This window comes from Botryllus schlosseri, chromosome 11, assembly GCF_051294905.1.
Source record: "Botryllus schlosseri isolate E-star chromosome 11, Bs_hap1, whole genome shotgun sequence".
NCBI lineage: Eukaryota > Metazoa > Chordata > Ascidiacea > Stolidobranchia > Styelidae > Botryllus > Botryllus schlosseri.
In genome coordinates, this window is record NC_137246.1 from 18944307 (window position 1) to 18963488 (window position 19182).

The following is a 19182-nucleotide window of genomic DNA, read 5'->3' on the forward strand; positions in this document are numbered from 1 at the left end:
GGTGTGTGGAGTAGTGTTGTTGGGCACTAGCGAATAGCTTATTCTGAAACAACAACAATAATAATTTGAAACTGAAATCAATTTTACCATTACAAAATGCTTTATTTTGCGTTCTTCCAACATCACAAATCCGATCGCCGGGCGCGATTGCGGTGACCCCTGGTATAGCCAATAAGCTTCGGTGTACACCAGGGGTGTCAAACTCAAGTTGCGTCGTGGGCCGAATTCAGACCTTCAAATCGCTCGCTGGCCGGATCAGTCATATTATTTCAAAATGTTACCTCAAAATCGATGCCCGCGTTGTTCACTTGATTCACTCAATTATACAGCCTATCTGCCTATGGATCATAGTGTCCTGTGCCATCAAAACCTTTATTCGCAAACCATGGAGTTGGCGAAATGAGGATGATAGGACGATTGAATACAGTTATATAATTTGCTAAAATAGTGACTTTACCGACGATATACGGTGGCATATAGCTATGATAGCTTTGTTTTAATCGAAATCTGGCAATTTTCCTGTATATACGTTGTGAGGAATACACGAGACTGAACTGTAGGCTACACGCGGACGTGGAAACGTGGTTCATTATTCTTATATCGCGATTAGTTTTTTTTTTTTCTGGAAGCCGAGGTGCTGTGCGGTCATTAGCGAAAATGAAGTGCGATCACAGATACTTTAGATACATTTTTATGTCACAATTATCTTCTCCGTGTATATAGCCTGCATACACCGGTTTCTCGCTGGCGTTTTCACTTCCGCGAACAACTAGGTTTAGGTTTAGGTTCACTTTTCCGCAAAACTCTGAGCTCACAGTGCACTTTTCCCTTCTTGGAATTAGGTATCAATGGCGGCAACTTGTTGCTGATGGTCATTACAATGAAAGCGTAAAACCACTGTCGGATGGTTATAATGAACATGAACATAACATAGGCTACTCAACATTTTCTGTCTTTAGGGATTATTTATAGAAAGTAATTTCACCATTTGTCAGAAATGGTCCGGATAACACAGCCATTTTTCAGAATCGCTTCGCGGGCCGGATGAAATCGTCTGGCGGGCCGAATGCGGCCCGCGGGCCGGATGTTTGACACCCCTGGTGTACACTGTACAAGTGTACATAGTGTACAGACGTAAATCATTTTCATGGTTAGGGGAATGCACTGCGATTTGATATGAACATATTTTAGCTGTATTCAGGGCCGTAACTGCCGCACCACAAACCCCCAATTGGGGGGGGGCGAGCAAGAAGGGTCCCCAAATTATTTCGTTTATTACCATAAATTATAGGGTTATTTTTAGAAATTAATGCAACTGATACAAAAACTTTTCGCGCCCGGCGCCATTTAGTGTTGCCAGATGTCTGGATTATTTGGTACTCCCCCCTCCACCAACATAAAAAAGAAAAATATACCCATGATTTATACAAATGGGTATTTCGTCGTCGGCCATTACCACGCCACGACGCACCAAGACATATACAATTTCAGGCCATGCAACATGCGACTCCAAGAAGTGTGCCAGAACGATCGGCGTCGAGGAAACCTGTGCCGAAATGGTCTGCCCTTATGCTGACCACTGAAAACATCGATATATATACAATGTACATAGGCCTCGTCCATAGGTGCCTAAATGGCTGGCGGCGAATGTTCTGTCCTAACAATCTGAACCCCACAAAACAAATGCCTATCCGCAAGGAAACTTTATTGCCAGTGAAGAAATACCAACCTGAAATCGTGTGTGTCTTTAAGCTTGGTACGTTTGGGCGATTTCAATATCTTAGATATAACAGACAGGAGGTCAGGTAAGCATCGTGTAATAAAGTTATTATACCGCTCGAATATGTTTAAATATCATTTACGGGCCCTACAGTTTCCAAGACACCTCATTCAGCTTTATCGGGAAATCTGATTACGTGAGCAGGGAGGATACAAATTTGCTAGCAATATATATGCGGCAATCACGACTAACCTGTGGGGAGTCTTGGTGGCAAAGCCCCCCCCCCCAGAAGTTTGGTTTATCACCCAATGGAGGGCCCGAGACCAACGTTTTACAATCGCAGCGACGCAGCACAATGACCATAACAATGTCCCTTGCGTAGTTGCGATTGTTCAGAACAATGCCTATTTTCAAACTCTGAGGTGTATTTCAAGAGGGTTACACTGCCCTGTTTAGATTTTAATATATATTTTCAGAATCAGTGCGAGAGTAGCTTTCAAATAATATCAACTTTATTGAATTTGAGCACGCGGGTCGTCAGCTATGGGAGTAGCAATTATGTTGCGTTCAGATTGCTGAGCAGTAATTCCCTCCGGGCAAGCAAGCGTGACGACGGGTGTTGCGTATCTATCCGTAGGTTATCTATAGTTCTAGCCTCTATGCTTTTAACATAAAATTCGCGCTATATACGATTTATTCACGATTACTTATCGATTTAGGAATCCAGCCCGGCAAGTAGGCTACTTCATTTTTCTATATCCGGCCCGTCGACTGGAGAAGTTGGCCCCCCTGCGTTATAAAGTACACATGTCCCACTGCGATTAATAAACATATATAAGGACGCCGAAACGCCCTCGTACGGCACACTATTCTAATATTAACCACCTGCTGATATTAATCATAAGACATGACCTCTATGTTTTGACGCTTATTCGCCCTTTCTATCTTCATCTTGTCTTTACTCTGGGCGTCTCTGTTTTATAGTTTTTTCGTAAGCAGCAACTAAAGCAACACAGCACAGCGGCTTGATTTCATCCATGAAATGGGTTACAGCTCGCCTATGCGCCCCCACGAAATATAGATGATTAATGCAAGAAATGATCAGATGCAACGTTATGGCGACCCAGTTCGAGAAGAATGCTGCATGCACGTCCACAAGACGACTCAACGTACATATGGAGCAGTGCTTCCCATGGTATGGAATGTTGCATCTGCAAAAAATATAGCGAACAACATGATAGCCTACTTGTCTAGATCTTGTGTTACCCTTGTAATGGTCCGACCGAGGTCGACTCCAACTTAAAGTGTTATCTAGGCTTCCCCTCGCCATTTCATCGGTGTAAACTGTAAGCGGTGTCTTATAAAAGGATAGAACTGGGCCGTGCTACAAGTCGGCAGCTACGGTATAAAAATGAAGATAATTGGCCTGGTATGAATGACCATAGTATAGTCGACAACTCAATCAGATTTTATTAATAATTTCATCATTTCAAAAAATCACAAGACTGCGATACAATGAAAAGATAGGAAGGTGTCGAAACAACTTGGAGTAACCTTTAAGATCAGACACCCACCTTAACCTAGGCGAAGTAAAGAAGATGCATGCACACTGAATGAAAAGTTATGCAGAGAATATAAGACGCAAGCGACAAAATGAGGTGGCATGTGGCGGAAGGCGAGGTCGATGTTAGGTAGTGGTCCGGTAATCCTGAAGGCAGAGTATTATTCAAAGACCACGAATACCACAAACACACGCGTCCACGACGTCCAACTATCATATGGTTGACAAAAAAGTTCATCGCTCTATCAAATATGCCTGAAGTGTGGAACAGTATCTCGCCGGCTATCCGACAGTCGTCGAGCATGTCCACATTCAAGTCGAAGTACAAGCAATTTCTTCAGAATGAATACTAGTCAGCCGTCACCATTTACCGGACCACGACCTGACATATCGATCTCGCCTTTCGTCACTTGCCACTTTATTTTATCTTATTGTGCTTTCATTCAGTGTGCAATTGTGCATGCCTCCTCTTTATATCGCCTAGGCCAAGGTGGGTGTCTGATCTTAAGACTATACTCCTATAGTCGTTTCGGCATCTTCCTATCATTCATTGTATTGCAGTTTTGTGATTTTTCGAAGGGATGAAATTTTATGAATAAACCTGAACTTGAACTTGAACAACAACCCTTATAAGGGTGAGAGTATTTCTATATAAACCCAGATTGGTATTTGGTAAGTTGAACGTATATAAGATCTGTTTTGTACTATATATACCAGATAAAATTTTATCATACTTACATGAATGAATCACTCTTAAACGTAGGCGCAAGGACCATAGCAAATGTCATGACCAGCGACCCCCATACCACAGCTGAAAGTACGATGGTCCAGATGGATTTCCGTTGATATTTCCCAATGACGATTGATGCATCGAAGCTCTTTTCGTCGCAGAAGCATCTCAGTATAGCGTGTTTCATTGGAAGGATGATTTCGCCTTCATTTCCGTCGCTGTCTGAATCGTTCTGGGTTGCAAATCTAGTAAAGGCTTTTGCCAAGTTCTTTTCGAAGGACGCATTTCCACTCAATTTTTCCACTGATTCTAAATAGGGCTGGTGCTCCATGGAAGAGAAGTTTTCGTAGCATAGCATTGAGAATATATGGCGGTCCTTCATGCATTCTGCGTAGAAATTAAATAATTCTGAGTTTTACCTTCGTCTCTACAAGCTGACTTGTGTTCGAGTTCGAGATAATTCAAAACACCAAACGATTCAATTCATTGTTTTTGTTTATGTCGATGAAATCATCACAAACGTTACAGATTGTTGATTGTGATTAGGGTTTGGGGTGGATTTCGTTTTACCCATTATCACTACATGCGATGCACGAAGAAATCGAAGTCCCAAAATTTCCACAGGATTTGACATCACGTTTGTATATTTCCAGTTGGATTCTGGGCACGAACATAGCTTTGCTGCAGGTAGGCACTTCGCTATTTTGAGAACTGTGCAGTGTGCACAATTCCACAGTTTGCATATCTACCTTGAGCTCGAACGTATAGTTTTCGAAATAGGATTGTATGTCGTTGGTAGCGAGTTTGCCAACATCATTACTGCGGGTTATAAGGTTCGGTCGCCAAAAGAAAAGCTCGTGTAGAAATTTCAACGACCTATCGATACGTGCGGAATCCGCAAACTGGGATTTATAATGCTAACACAGGGCTGGCCAACCTTTTCGGCAAAAGGGCCGTTGACGAACGATCGCACGGGCCACCAGCCGCGCGAAACGCGAATATTTTTCAAAGTTTATACATCGATATTATTGTTACTTGAGTATATTGCGTGTCTGCTGTATATTGCAGGGCTCAGTTTGCAAGAACTGGGCTATTTGGCGCCTGGACATATCGATATCGAAAGCTTCAGCCAAGATGCGCAAATCATTGTATGCCTATGTTTCATCGTCGACGGTCTTGCTGCGAGCGCAAACGCAAGGTCGCATGTTGGACGACACTTTCTCTCGTAATCGCGACCATTATTAGACTTAATATGGTACTTTGGGCGCTCTTTCAGTTTCAGGAGGGAGTAACAATATTAAAAGCGAGAAATCGAGCGACAACATATTGCGTGAAGCCTGAAAAAAAATACTTTAGATAAATATACCGCAGAATAGTATGCTTTATTGTAATGTACGAAGATCTACCAAAATTTGACTGGCCCATGGATCTGCCAATGCGTCGGAACTGATATTTTAGTCGTCACGTCCCAAGTGTTGCGGCCAGACTAATCAAATTTTTGGTTGGCCATGCAAGCTCAGAATCTGGGCAATTCATTTTGGTGGTATTACTAATTTCTAAAATTACCTCGCGGCCGCTCAAAACCTTCTCGCGGGCCACGGGTTAGCCGGCCCTGTGCTAACAGTTGTTTGAATCATGGTAAACCTATACGGAACTTTATAGCCTACCTTTGTCATCGCCAGAGCATTCGCCTTCATCACTAGTTCCGCCTGCTTCATATACTTTTTGTAAGGTACTTGTAAAATCGGGCTCGATCACTTTTTCGATCAATTTCCGAACGTGTTCCCTGTCATGCCATGATATTGACGACGCACGCGCTCTGTCACTTTTCTTGTCGTGCAATTCCGGTAACCGACTCGAAGTCACTTCGTCTGCAGACTGTACGGAGTCATGCGAGTCAGTGTTGTCAGGTTTGCCGACACAGCTCGTTTCTTCAGTTGAGGGGATCGTCCGTGCTTCTGCAGAAGACGTCGATATTGTCCGAGGGCGATACTTTTCGTTGTCATTCTTCGCCACCGGCGGCAAATTTACAAGAGGCTGGTCCTCTTCGTCATTGTCGTTGTTTGATTGCGATGACAAGCTATCGTCGGTGACTTCTAGGTCATTGCCGCTATTTTGCGGATCACGATCGATGTCAATCGTCACGGTGGGATTCGGCTCATCGCGCGTGTTGCCAACGGTATTATCATCTGCTGCGGAATCCGTGTTACGAACTTGTTCGTTCCATTTCCTCCAACAATTAAATCGTTTGCTCTCTGGATCAAACGGTGTTCTAAACAGATATTCCATAGTCATACACTCTTCACGAGACATGATCGAATAATAATACACAATTTACAATATCTTCTCTATATACTAACGGTGACCAGCCTTCGGCCATCGATAAATAAAGTGCGGCCGTTAACACGTAGTTCAATAAGCATGTGACTTCGGCCGTCAACATACAATTCGAATTTACTAATTGGCCCGCAAGTCGGCATACATAATAAATGGGATAATGAATTATGAAGTTCGTCATTTCTTGTCAAGCTTAATCATTCTTCGAGAGATTACGGAATAAAAATGAAAAATTGGCCAGTTGTAAATGACCATAAGTAGACGACAAACACAATGAATACCACAAACAACCGTCAGTATCGAATGAAAAGCGACACTGAGCTTTGCTAGTTTTATGTTAGGTTTCTTTTACCAACGGCTTGTGATCCAACAACCTGTAGTGCGATTAGGGTTGCATTTAAAACAAACGGTGTTTTAAACAAATGCTTTAAAAAAAAATTGATTTTTTCAAACGTTGTCTAATTATGCAGTAATTGTGTAAATGCTCCATGAAAAACATGTAGTATGAGCCAATACGGACGATTGGGGGGGGGGGCGGGGCCGGGGGGCCCTATAAGTATATAATCGCAGCTTCTGGGGGCTCCAATGTCAATCCGCTGTGACATCACAATTAAATATTCGTGACATCATTACTAAAAATATAAAAAGCCTATTTTAAACGATGGCCTTGCTTTAAATATGTTTGTTCTAAATTGATTTTTGTTTTCAATGCAACACCAAGTAAGATAGTACTGACGTGAATAAACTTTCACTTCTTGTCGTGAATTGGCCTACATATAAGCTATATGTCGTTATCTATTATTCAAAATCAGATAGTTTTAGAACGAGACGAGAATGCATAAATTTGTTGAAGTCGGCATTTATCTGAAACGCTACCTTGAAAAATCTTTGTAGAAATGAGATGGACATGATGGTGCTCAGAATTATCGACGCCAAAAGTTGCCCTGCGAGGCTGTTATGCGGGAGACGGGGCGTTTAGAAACTCGAGGAAGAGCAATGTACAGGACAAATGGGAGAGCGCAGAAACCAAACAAGGGTTTTCCGCAATGCGAAATATAGTCAATTTAACATGGATATGGATATTTGGCGTTCAGGTGGTGGTAGTGAATAGAAAAAGGTTGGCCACACCTTCTGTAGATGTATATCGTGCTACCAGTGGTGGTCGAAGTATGCAGTACGGATACTCAAGTAGAATTATCGGTGACGCCGTAACAATTTACTCAATTACAAAATAAGTAGGGATTTGCAGGACATAACAAAGCTATTTCAATAGGACGTAGCCTATATAGTGAGATTTAGTATAAAGTACTCAAGTATAATTCGTTCTAAAATGTATATTTGGTCGAAGGTCGGCATATTTCTAGTATTTCAGAAAGTTGCAGAATCGCAGGCTACAATTTTGCAACTAACGCCAGATGAATAATGACACTGTCAATATATGTAATTTTAGAAAAATACATTCATTGATCGGGGGCTATTTCGCCCAGTTGTTATGATAATTTCACCCGTAAAAGATGTCTTACAAATGCCTAGCTAGAACGAAAGAGGGCCATGCTAGAAGTTGACAGCTCACCAAGAACGAAAATGAATATGGGTATGGTATTGTTAAATGATCCTTGACCAGTTGACCATGAACACTAAAACAATAACAGAAACAACGCGATTGTTGTTTCGTATGCATCAATGCATCAATACATCAATGCATGTGTAGGCTATATCTCGAACGTATTTATTAAAAGTTGACGCGAATGATACAAATGGTGAATTTCCATGTTTCTACAAAGTAACATATACAGTAATTTGCAATAAGACAGAAAGATCATAAATGGATTCCATATGCTCGGTAGAAATGCGTCCCATACTTCGTATATATTCCCGCCGGCAGTTCCTTGAGAGTGTCATAAATGCTTTCCAGAAGCAGTCGCATGAATTTGAGATGACCCAGCAGGACACCGCCCATTATAAAATGCCAATACGCCATGGGCAATGAAAAGAGAAATGCCTGTGTAATACAAAGGAACGATCTATCAGCAGAATCAAGAATATTTATCACCTCCACCCACCTGAAGCAACATCACGTACGGCAACCATTGTATCAATCTCTTCACGCGGTAGGGATTTTCCAATAATTCCCCGTCGTTCAAATTAGTATCAGACAGCGGACATGCAGATGCGCTAGTTACAAGACTGGAATGGTTTGATGCTGTCGAATGCCAGCAAAAGGAATCGATGTATTTTACTAATTGAAGTGATGATTTCGTCTCGTGAACTGGATAACAGGACACCTTCGAACCTATAATATATTTTAAAGATATTATATATATCTATATCATAATGGCCAGTTGCATGGCGGTAACGAGTAGCCTAGTGTAGTGGTACGTTCTAGGCTACTGCTGCAACAGGAAGGAGTTGTAGGTTCGAATTCGACTCTAGAATCTCTTTGAAAGTGTTAGCGTTTTTGATCATTGGTTTTCTTCACATCGCCATTCGATCCATTTCAGGCCCTACAACAGCCGAGAACGAAACGTACCATAAATCGGCAAGTCAGTAATAACAACAAGGCCCAATGTGAAATTACCAATTCACCATAGATGTCGAAACACCATAATAACTTGACAACGAAACGAAAAACAGCAACACGAACAGTGCTAGCGGCATGCAATTTATCTCTGAAGTATACCAGAAATGTATAGATATGAGATACCGGAATATCATATTCACGAGAAATTATATGGTCATTGGTTATGGTGACAACTATATGCGATAGCCTAACTCGTCACAGTTCAATAAATACCGTGACGTAATCATCGATATTGATAGTTTACAATTCACATTCGTAATCAAACTCCAGCTGCGGCTAGGTGAACATACCCAACCCAGCCCGTGATGAGAAAAAAATCAATGCTTACCGGTGACTTCGGTGAGTTTAGTTAATATGGCAAGTAAGATTAGAAGATTCACACCAACATGATGTAGAATGCGGTCGGGGGCCAAATCTATCACAAGCTCCTTTTCTTGTCTCCTTGCTGTGAAGTCCAAGCCATCAGAAATCTCTTCCTGACTCATGGCGTTTCTAGGTGTCGGTGCCAAATGTATCCCAGGAAAAACAACCGGATAAGTCGTTAATAATATCTGCAACTATATACCAGGAATCTGTATGAAAGATGTAATCGGAGTCGGAGCTATTGATGAACAGAATCACTACCAATATTTCTACCATACTCTATCATAAATGAATTGGAAAAAACAAGCGAACCCAGTACAAGAAATGCAGACAATTGAGACAAGGCCATATGTAGGATCTCCTGTTGAATGGAAAGTGTCCATACCGCGTTATATATCTTTCATGAGACTATACCGCGTTATATATCTTTCATTAGACTACGCGTATTCTGAACCCTGATCGATGGAATATGCTCACGAAAATACCGGAAAAAAATAAAGGGACTTAATTAGAAATTTTCAGATGGCCTCATCATCTTTTGAATCAGATCGTGGTTGTTTATATTTTCATTGCTGCGTCAGAACAGTTAGGCTACTCGATCGTCCCCACGTCATCACGAATTACAATTACGGCGTCATATTTGTATGTTCAACAAGGGAAGGAAATCAAATCGCATAATGTGTATCGTGGCAACAGTTAATGACGCAATCCCAATAAAAGTGCAAATGGTGAAACCGTTGTAAATTCGATTGTAACCAAGTGTTGGTATATCCCCGTATAAATTGCTGTATTGCGTATGGTATGTGCGAAAAGTATATGTATGATACAAATAGCATTGTGGATAGCATTCTGTCGGCTTCTATATCGCTTGGGTAAATGACCGAAAGGCCCAATAGTGTTTGCTGACTATAAATGCAAGGCAGCATCCAGTGCGAAAGACTTGTTGTCACTGGCATAATCAAAGAAATGTCCAGTTCTCGAATTCGTTGATGAGTTTAATGTGTACAATATCCCCAATGTGATCGCTATATACAACGCGGACGCAATGCTCGCTGCTATCAATATCGAGAACGATTCCAGAATACTTGGTAATGTACATATTACGCATCTGTCATCGTAACGAGGCAGGTCGCATCTAAACATTATTGGATTGTGATTAGTGTATAGGTAAGCGCCATGAGCCGATAATATGCTACATACCGAAATATATTATCACCCCAACCGCTGTAGATCACCATACCGAATGCGCTCAGATTTACAAAAAGGCTGACGAACGATGATGATATGGAGATGAACTGTTTCATTTCATAACACCGGACCAGGATTTTATTTTGCTCCGTTCCGATGTTGCCGTCTGGGTCGCACCATTGCCGTAAAATGGTCGATTTCAAAGACGTTGTGTTACGCTCCTTCGAAGGCAAAACTTTGTACACCGTTGTCAAATATGAATGGTGATCGAACGTAGCTGAGTTCTCTCGGCAAAGGCGCGACATGATGGAATATCGCAACGGTTCCCTCATGCTGCTCACCTCACTGGTTCGTCTGAAAATATATCTGTTTTAATGTTGGTACGATTCAAGCCATGATCACAACTGCACCCAAACACCTTACTAGGAATACAAATCGGCTTGACATGACATATAGATTAAGATATGTAACTATAGACGTCACTTGAAGTAGTCCCATACGTACTCGGGCATATATGTCAAGCAAGCGCGATCTTACTCGAACGGCCTATTGAAGGAGATTCCTGAAGGTAGTTTCCTGACATCTTCATAAATATCTTTTTGTAGGGTCTGTAAGAAGGCAATGTGAGCTTTGAGTCTTGCTCCGACCCTGAAATTCCAGTAGAATGTGGGGAAACATAGCAGAAATGCCTGAACAAAATCAATTGCAGCTTTCAATTTAACATTTATGTATAAATAGGAACCATTCTTTATCGTTATATAAAGCCAGAGGGATAATGTTTGGTTGTTGGGCAATAATGTTTGTTCATAATTAGGGATGGTGTGAACGTGAAGTTGACGTTACCGTTCTGTGTGTAAACCAGAGAAATTTAGAGGTTCACGTTCACAAACGAACCTTGGTCGGCTCTGCACTGTGAACCTTTTTCATGTATTACAATTTTCACTTCATTATGACATCTTTGGTTGAAATTTTTTGCATTTCAACTGCCTGCCACTATCATCACTAAAATCAACACAAACGAGTATGCACCTTGACAATCTCAAAGATCTTAATTGCTTTGTCACAAAAGTTTGCTCGAGTATATAGTGACTCTCTTCTGTGAGCTTGACGCGCTATCACACAACATCTAGAGCGAAATACACTACATATAGGTAGTCAGCAAATTATGCATATTCAACCAATCAATGAAGTTGAATCGTTGTCTGATGTAAAAAATTTGGCAAGCGTGCGGTGTCAATCTTGATTCCATATGTTTATTGTATCATAAAAACCAAATCCGTGCGAATTGGGTGTTGGCTACTGATGTATAAATTGTTAATGGGGTAATATCGGTGGTAAGTATAGAAACCCTTTTTACACTCTGCTCAATATCAACGTTGTAATACTCGGACTCCGAATATATTGTCCGGTCTGGCCTAGACCGCTAAGGAGTTAGCTTATATTCCCTTGTAAGTCCTCGTCAAAATTGTTGGCAAAGCGACGGAAAATGTAGAATTTATGGCATTATTATGTCATTTGATTGACCCAGTTGATACATTTGGTGACGTTCAAAACGTCAATATGTACTTCAGTATTGTGGCATTATATGGCCCGAGTCGTCGCTAGGTATCGCGAACATTAACATAGGCTATCACCTCACGGACATGTAGGGTTTGAATTAGCAATATGACGTCATGTGACGTCTTGAGGTTCACGTTCGCGTTCACACAGAATCTTTCAAAAGGGTTCGAGTTCACACGAACCTGAACCTTTCATAGGTTCACTTCACACCATCCCTATTCATAATATCACATACATGACATTATTCCGTTGCAGAAGATTTTATTGTGTTATTCGAGGCACATATATGGGATTAAAACGAATTATAAATTCATGACTCACCTCTAATAATAGTGCGTACGGTAACCACTGAATCATACTTTTAAGATCCCTGGCATTATTCGGTAAATTCAAATCTTGAAGTTTTCCCTTTTCAAGTAATTGGTCACAGGTCGAAATATTATTAGACACAATTCTTTCCGAATACCAGCAGTAGCTTTCGGCGTATTTGTAAAACGCCGCATCGTGAACCTTATCGCCGTGCGCCTCGTAACAAATCGGTTTCTGACCTGACCAACGTTAACGTTGTCAGTTGGCATATAAATTGCACTTTAGCTTCGAATACCCACCTACTATCTGTCCTAGTTTGGAGAAAATTGCTAACAGGATCATCAAATAGACCCCAATGAAGTGGTTGAATCGGTCTGCAGCAAAATCGACAACTATTTTCTTCTCGTGCCGTCGTGATACTTCATCAAGTCCCTCAAATGCTGTTCTTGTCAAATCCATTAGTTTGGCAATCAAAGACTTATCGCTATGGAAGAATTAAGTCAAGCGCTCTCTCAATAAAATCATGTCATGGATTGTAATCAGAGAATAAATGACGTTGAATTAAAGAAACATGCGGCCTTCTCTCTCGAAATGTATATATATTTATGTATGTATGTAGTCAAATACATAAGAATTTACAAGGAAGATGCTGTATCTTGTATGCATGATGAAAGTGCGTATCCCTGAACTATACCAGACATGTACCGATATGAGATATCGGAATATCCTATTCACGATAAATTATGCTGCCAGTCTTGGCATGATTGCAGTGGCCGACTGAGGTTCAAATTACTATATTTCCATATCTTCATTGCTCGTGCAATATAAAGTACCTTCTTGAGGCGAGGCCAAAGTTTGGTTTTTGTCGAATGTCCTGTCATCTATGCATAATTATACATAAATCTTAGCGAAGTAACTTACTTTGAAAAAAGATGTTACTAGCTACTATACTGATTCTGCTTTCAACCACCAAATAAGTGTTCCTTGTGCGTGGATAAGTTAAACACGAAACCCTTGTTTTAGGTTTTAATGACCAAAACAGGTTTGCGTCTGCTCTCCGTGACTTCACTTGTTCTCCGATTGTGCTCACCATATTTTGTAATATAACGTCCACGATTCGGTCACAGGACATGTTACGCAAATAGTATGTACGTTTTTATCAGTAATATCATAGACATAAGTTGAAATACATTTTTGGGAATCAACGAAAAATCCCAACTAATTTGAAATTACCATCAGTTAGAGCAGTGTTTCTCAACCGCGAAGTCCGCGAAGCAATTTCAGCAGGCTTAAAATTTGTAAAATGCTGGTTGATAACCTAATTTGTATTTTGTTTTTAATATTTCAGGACTCACATAAACAGAATGGCCGTCGGAGATGAAATATTCTACTGTGCGAACTTATTTCAGTTGGCAAATTGCCCATAGCCTACTGATACTAACATATCACTGTTTAGAGATGTTTTTGGAGTTATCGGGAAATTTGTTTGGCAGAAATCCATTTTCTTTTGTGATATAGGCTTACATAACCGCTATTCCAGAATAACTTCAATATCAGTTGCTATCGATATAGGAATGACTAGGCTGGGCGTTATATTGGTGTCATGCATGCTAGCATTATACTCGAAGGCGTCGGCGGAAGCCTTACGTGTATTCGCCATCACCAATATTTGTGGAGATGACTTTTTTGCACTCGTTCATATCAAATCGATGGCACGGATTTTCAAGACACGGTCGCGTATTTCAAGAAATGCAGCTACCGAATTCGCTACAGAAATAGATAATATTTGCACAAGACAGATGTCAGTTGCGCGATAATAGAGCTAAATTTCAACTAAAATTGTGTGTGGGGGAGGGGGGTCGGCGGGGGTCCGGGGCAGTCCAAAGGGGGTCCACGAAGACAAAAAGGTCGAGATCCACTGAGTTAGAGCGAGGTTTTACGTCGTACAAGATCAACATTATTATGATATTAGGCTACGTCTGCGTGCATCTTGATGAGCAAAACAGCCATGACAATTGTGATCCTGAATGGACGATGTGAAATGTGCATCGTGCGAAGGCGTCTATTTAAATATTAAATACGTTGCTTCAGCGAACTTTATTTAGGTAGCCACTGTATTGTTCATTCCCAGCGACGGCACGTTCGTAAACTGTTTTTATTGGTGTTGTTAAATACGATAGGAAATCTTTATCATTTAAGAATCAATTTATTTCAAATATGCACCAGCAAAATTGAAACTGCGTGCGGAGAACAGATCAAGCGCTATTGTATAAGCCATAATGCGTTGGTGATAGCTATTTATTGTCTCTCTGAAGCTTTCTCAGCGCGGCCAACATAGCGAGGCTTCCCCGGTCGTCGAGATTTTCGAAGAAACAGGAGGATTCTCTCTCTCGGTTCGTGGAAACAAATCTTAACTGATACACACTTATGGAGAAGCAGAATAGATTGATAAACACATCGAGTAGAAGCAGAGCGAGTGCTATAGTCCGCCTATGAAGTGTGCAGAGAACCTCGCGATCCTCGTAATTAAAAACGTCGCACCTGTAAATGAGTACAGAATAATGAACAACATCCTGTATATAGGCCACCGGTATATGCAACTGATGCAATCGCGGAAACCACTCCGAACAAACGGCGAGCAATCCTGAATTAGAGTGATGTCTACATTTGCAATGTTCCCAGTCACGAGATTGAAATTTAAATCAACGATATGTAATATCCAACCGATCATGATATTGCGAATGTACGCAGGACCTGTTTAGTGTTTATGTCCAGTGCACTATCCCGAGAGCTCCGGTCTGGTCTTTGGTCGCATTTATATTTAAGATCCACACATTTAAGTTGTACAACCATATAAAATCGTCTTTTAGTATGTAAAACAAAGCTTTAATAGTGGACTACTTCCCGAGGTGGTCAAAGTAGTCAAGAAAGCTACTCAAGTAGAAGTAGAAGTAGAAGTGGTGACGTAAAAATATACTCAAGTACGAGTAGTAGAAGTACTTCTTCCATAAGCAACCGAAAACTACTTGAAGTAAAAGTAGAATTGACTGATTTTAAATCTACTCAAGTAAGCAAGTAGTTGTGTAAAGAGAGAGAGCGATATGATATTCTTTTTCGCCTGCACCATCGAGATGCTTTGACGACGGAGTTGCGATACGGCCCCATGAGGTCATCTAGTCTGCGCCCCCCCCCTTTTTTTTTCTCCTACATGCTATCCGTGATTGCTGAGCGCCTAGCAGGATAGCTGCGGATACCAATTTACGAGTCTATGGTATGACCCGGCCGGTGATCGAACCCACGACCTACCGCTCGAGAAGCCGGACGCATAACCATTACACTATCCCGATCGTTTTTCGTTCGCATGGGTTGTCAAAAGCTGCAAATTGAGCTATGCCAACGGTGCAGAGCTTCATATTGATGCTCACCACGAGGTATCCAATTTTCGACGCGCATCATGGGATGACAATGATAGCATTGATATAGAAATGCGATACTAATCGTATGTTTACTCGAATAGCACGTTTTAGAAAATATCATGGTATGGTATAGCGCCCTCCCCCATATCACAAGGCCCGTAGTTTAGTCGAAGAGCAATATGGAGAAGTTATATAGGATACGGTGTAAACACTTTGCGCGATTAGTAAACGTTAATAAAATATATGGTGAATCGTAAAAATGCCATATTGTGTAGCTTTATTTCCGGAAATCAAAGGCACTTGCTTTTATACTTGTCACTACATTACTACACTATACTACATTACGACACTTGATCTATGTTATCCAGATGAAAGAACTGTTGCTAATTAGAACTCAAAGTATGATACTGGGAATTCAAATGAAGCATAAATACTACTTCAAAAAGCGGAAAATGTATTTCATGTATTTCAGAAAGTTTCAAAGGTGGTATGTTAAAACAGGTCTAAAACTAAAAAAAAGTCCGAGTCCACTTTTCCAGACGTCATGGGCTGCTAGATTACGATATGATAAGTAAATGCTAGATTGCGAAACATCAATATCAAACGTTACGATGAGCTATATATATTGTGATGAAATATTTCATATGGGCGATAATGCGGTGTGAACGGAACCACGCAACCCGCTGCCTAAATTAAATTCACCGATACTTTCGTGAAATCATATTGGTCACTCCGTATCCACTGTGCGCGTAGCGCGAGGAGCATTCTCGGTTTCACTCAACTTTTATAAAAATTATATGTTCATACTCCGTGAAATCAGTCCCGAGATTCCTCAAGCTATCTTCCTGATTGGAGGATTAAACCACTTCTACTTGACAAACTGAAAAGAGCAAAAAATAAGTAAGTAGATCACAAACTATTACGAAGTAGAAGTATAACGAAAATAAGATCTACTTGAGTAAGTACCAGGAGTAGCGGAAAGCTACTTGAGTACTTCGAAAAAGTAAAAGTACTTCGTTACTGACCACCTCCTACTTCTATAATGCGCATGAATCCCTTTGATACTGTCGAAGAGACGAAATTCAGTTTAAACTCACCTAAAACTGTCTGACGACCAGATATCACTTCCCATAAGTTCAAAGATATACAAATCGAGTCGTAACATGGCCAATGATAGCGTTATTGCAATTGCGTGTCGAATGTAGTATCTGATAACCAAGAAGCGACCGCTGAAGTTGTCTTTGTGGCACCACTGTCTGAGTATTCCTTGATTCAACGGAAAGAGACCCTCTTCATCTTTGAAATGCGCGAAAAATGTCGCTTTGCAAATGGATTTGAAATACAGAAAATCGACGAAAGAAGAGAAGTTATCGTAACATAACATCGAAAAGAGATGACGGTCCAACAACTTCCCGTTCCCGGGACCAGTGACCGTTGATTCAGATTTAAATAATGAACCGGTTTCTAGATCCGCTCCAGTGTTGTTCAGTGTAGGCCTATCTCCGATTGCCCCACGTTTAGCAGGAGCAGAGTTGCATTGTGCCATTTCCGAATCAATCTTGTCTCCCAACGTTGATTCAATGTGCTTTTGTTTCTGATCCGTCAACCCGCTCATGCTTTCTTGATATCTATACATTTTCCTGGTGCCAAATTTCCGTAATCCGTCCAGCTGTGCAGCAGTTTCTCTGTGCCTCTGCCTATACACGTATAAATCATTTATCTGTTCTATATCTATACATGGTTAATATACTTTGAGCTAGGTTACGCACCAACTTTCCGGAATAGCGCATGGGAGTTTCTTAACGTATCCTGTCAATTCTTGAACTAAAAGCTTTACAAAATTTAGGTGGCCTGTCAGCCGACCTCCAATTCTATAGTGCCAGAAGGCTGAGGGTGTTGCAGATAGAAGAGCCTGTAAATTTCAAATAAAAAGAAATTGAAAGTACACTCTGTCGTAATATATTACTCATGGCAGACGTGAATGCGGAAGATAGAATTACATTAAAATTGACATCATACCTTTACTAAAAAATAGTAGGGCAGCCATCTCATAATGTTAGTGACTGTCTGTGGATTTTTAATAACGCCGGCACGCTCATCGTCAGTATTACAGTTTCTATATACGACACCAGAAGTTGTGGACGGTGATTCCCAGCAATACGCATTCGCAAACATGTTGAAAAAGTTGTCCCCTTTTCCACCATCCAACGCTGCATAACAACTCAAATTCCCATCTAAAAAAAGATACTGTGTAAATCAGCGGTTAACAGCAGGCGATTATCGTCACCACTACGCTAACTACCCCATGACGTACATCTTACGTCATATTATCAAACTTAAGGCAGGGAAGAACTATATCCTGCAGACCAAGCGACGGGCCGAATTTTTGACGTGCTATTTTTCGAAATTAACTGGTTTTGCGGGCGATGTATGCAGGTTGAACTAATGTCCTCACCTCACATTTTCGAATACAGTACAGCGCCTGGGAATCCCTCAAAAATCACTACAGTGTTGGTGTCGAAATAATCTGATCCGGGACCCACGTGATATTCAGATAGATTGAATATGTCAGCACACTCACTAAGTAGCTCAGTGACCTTTGCTGCAACTGCGAGGAATAGTATGATCTTCACGCAGACGAAGTGCTGTAAACGATCGACTGAGAATTCAATATGAATCTCGTCGTCTCCTAGTTTTGATGCTTGATCAAGAAACTTCAACGGCGATGAGCTTCCGTCAGTCATTCCTTCAATCCTGCCTGCACAACGGGAAAGCAAATTAAAGTAGGCAATATGATAAGAATGATTTCTACTGCGATTTGGTAACCCCGGGCAGCTACGTTTCTTTCAGCAACTCCTATCTCATCGTGTTAGCAACGAGTAAAACGAAGATTCCAAAACATTCCCATTGTTGACTGCTCGATAGTCCTGGTGATATTAATAACATTGGATTTTGAGGTACTTGATAATGTGAATAGGATACTACAGAAGTTTTCGCTTAATGCCGTTCCGATTAAAATTATTCCATCGCTTCGCTGTACGGTCATGGGGCGATTGCTGGATCTCCAAGCAATTTAGTCAAATGCAATTAAGATTACTTCCGAAGCACGTGATTACGATGACAGCAAAAGCACAGTGCATCCATCGCTGACGATTTCTCGCTCCCAACAATTTCCCTTCTTGCTACAATCCATGCTGACATGGTATATAAACGCATGAATGACGACAGCTTCAAATATTGAATAAAAAATTGCGAAATATCGAATGGGCCCAGTTCAAGTAGTGCACATGAACATGGCCTTGGAACCCGATAAATTACAGGTTAGCGTGTTCGCCAATAATAATAGCGAGTCGTTATAGGGATGGTGTGAACCTCTGAAAGGTTCAGGTTCGTGAGAACGCGAACCATTTTGAAAGG

General features: G+C 41.0%; 2 protein-coding genes across 2 annotated transcripts; both read right to left on the reverse strand.

Moving 5' to 3' along the window:
• Positions 1 to 81: 81 nt before the first annotated feature.
• LOC145450055 (uncharacterized) lies at positions 82 to 12869 on the reverse strand. Its single transcript, XM_080328511.1, has 11 exons — positions 12649 to 12869; positions 12362 to 12588; positions 11018 to 11169; positions 10493 to 10834; positions 10214 to 10427; positions 9258 to 9486; positions 8412 to 8641; positions 8211 to 8350; positions 5679 to 6283; positions 4020 to 4398; positions 82 to 2931 (listed from the first exon to the last, which is right to left on the reverse strand). The coding sequence occupies exons 1-11, from the start codon at positions 12806 to 12808 to the stop codon at positions 2679 to 2681; spliced, it is 2931 nt and encodes a 976-aa protein (XP_080184637.1). The 5' UTR covers positions 12809 to 12869; the 3' UTR covers positions 82 to 2678.
• Positions 12870 to 14494: 1625 nt separating this feature from the next.
• Positions 14495 to 18906, reverse strand: LOC145450758 (uncharacterized). The gene is made up of 5 exons (XM_080329268.1): positions 18347 to 18906; positions 17785 to 17999; positions 17535 to 17677; positions 16863 to 17462; positions 14495 to 14890 (listed from the first exon to the last, which is right to left on the reverse strand). The coding sequence occupies exons 1-5, from the start codon at positions 18507 to 18509 to the stop codon at positions 14644 to 14646; spliced, it is 1368 nt and encodes a 455-aa protein (XP_080185394.1). The 5' UTR covers positions 18510 to 18906; the 3' UTR covers positions 14495 to 14643.
• Between the last annotated feature and the right edge of the window lie 276 nt (positions 18907 to 19182).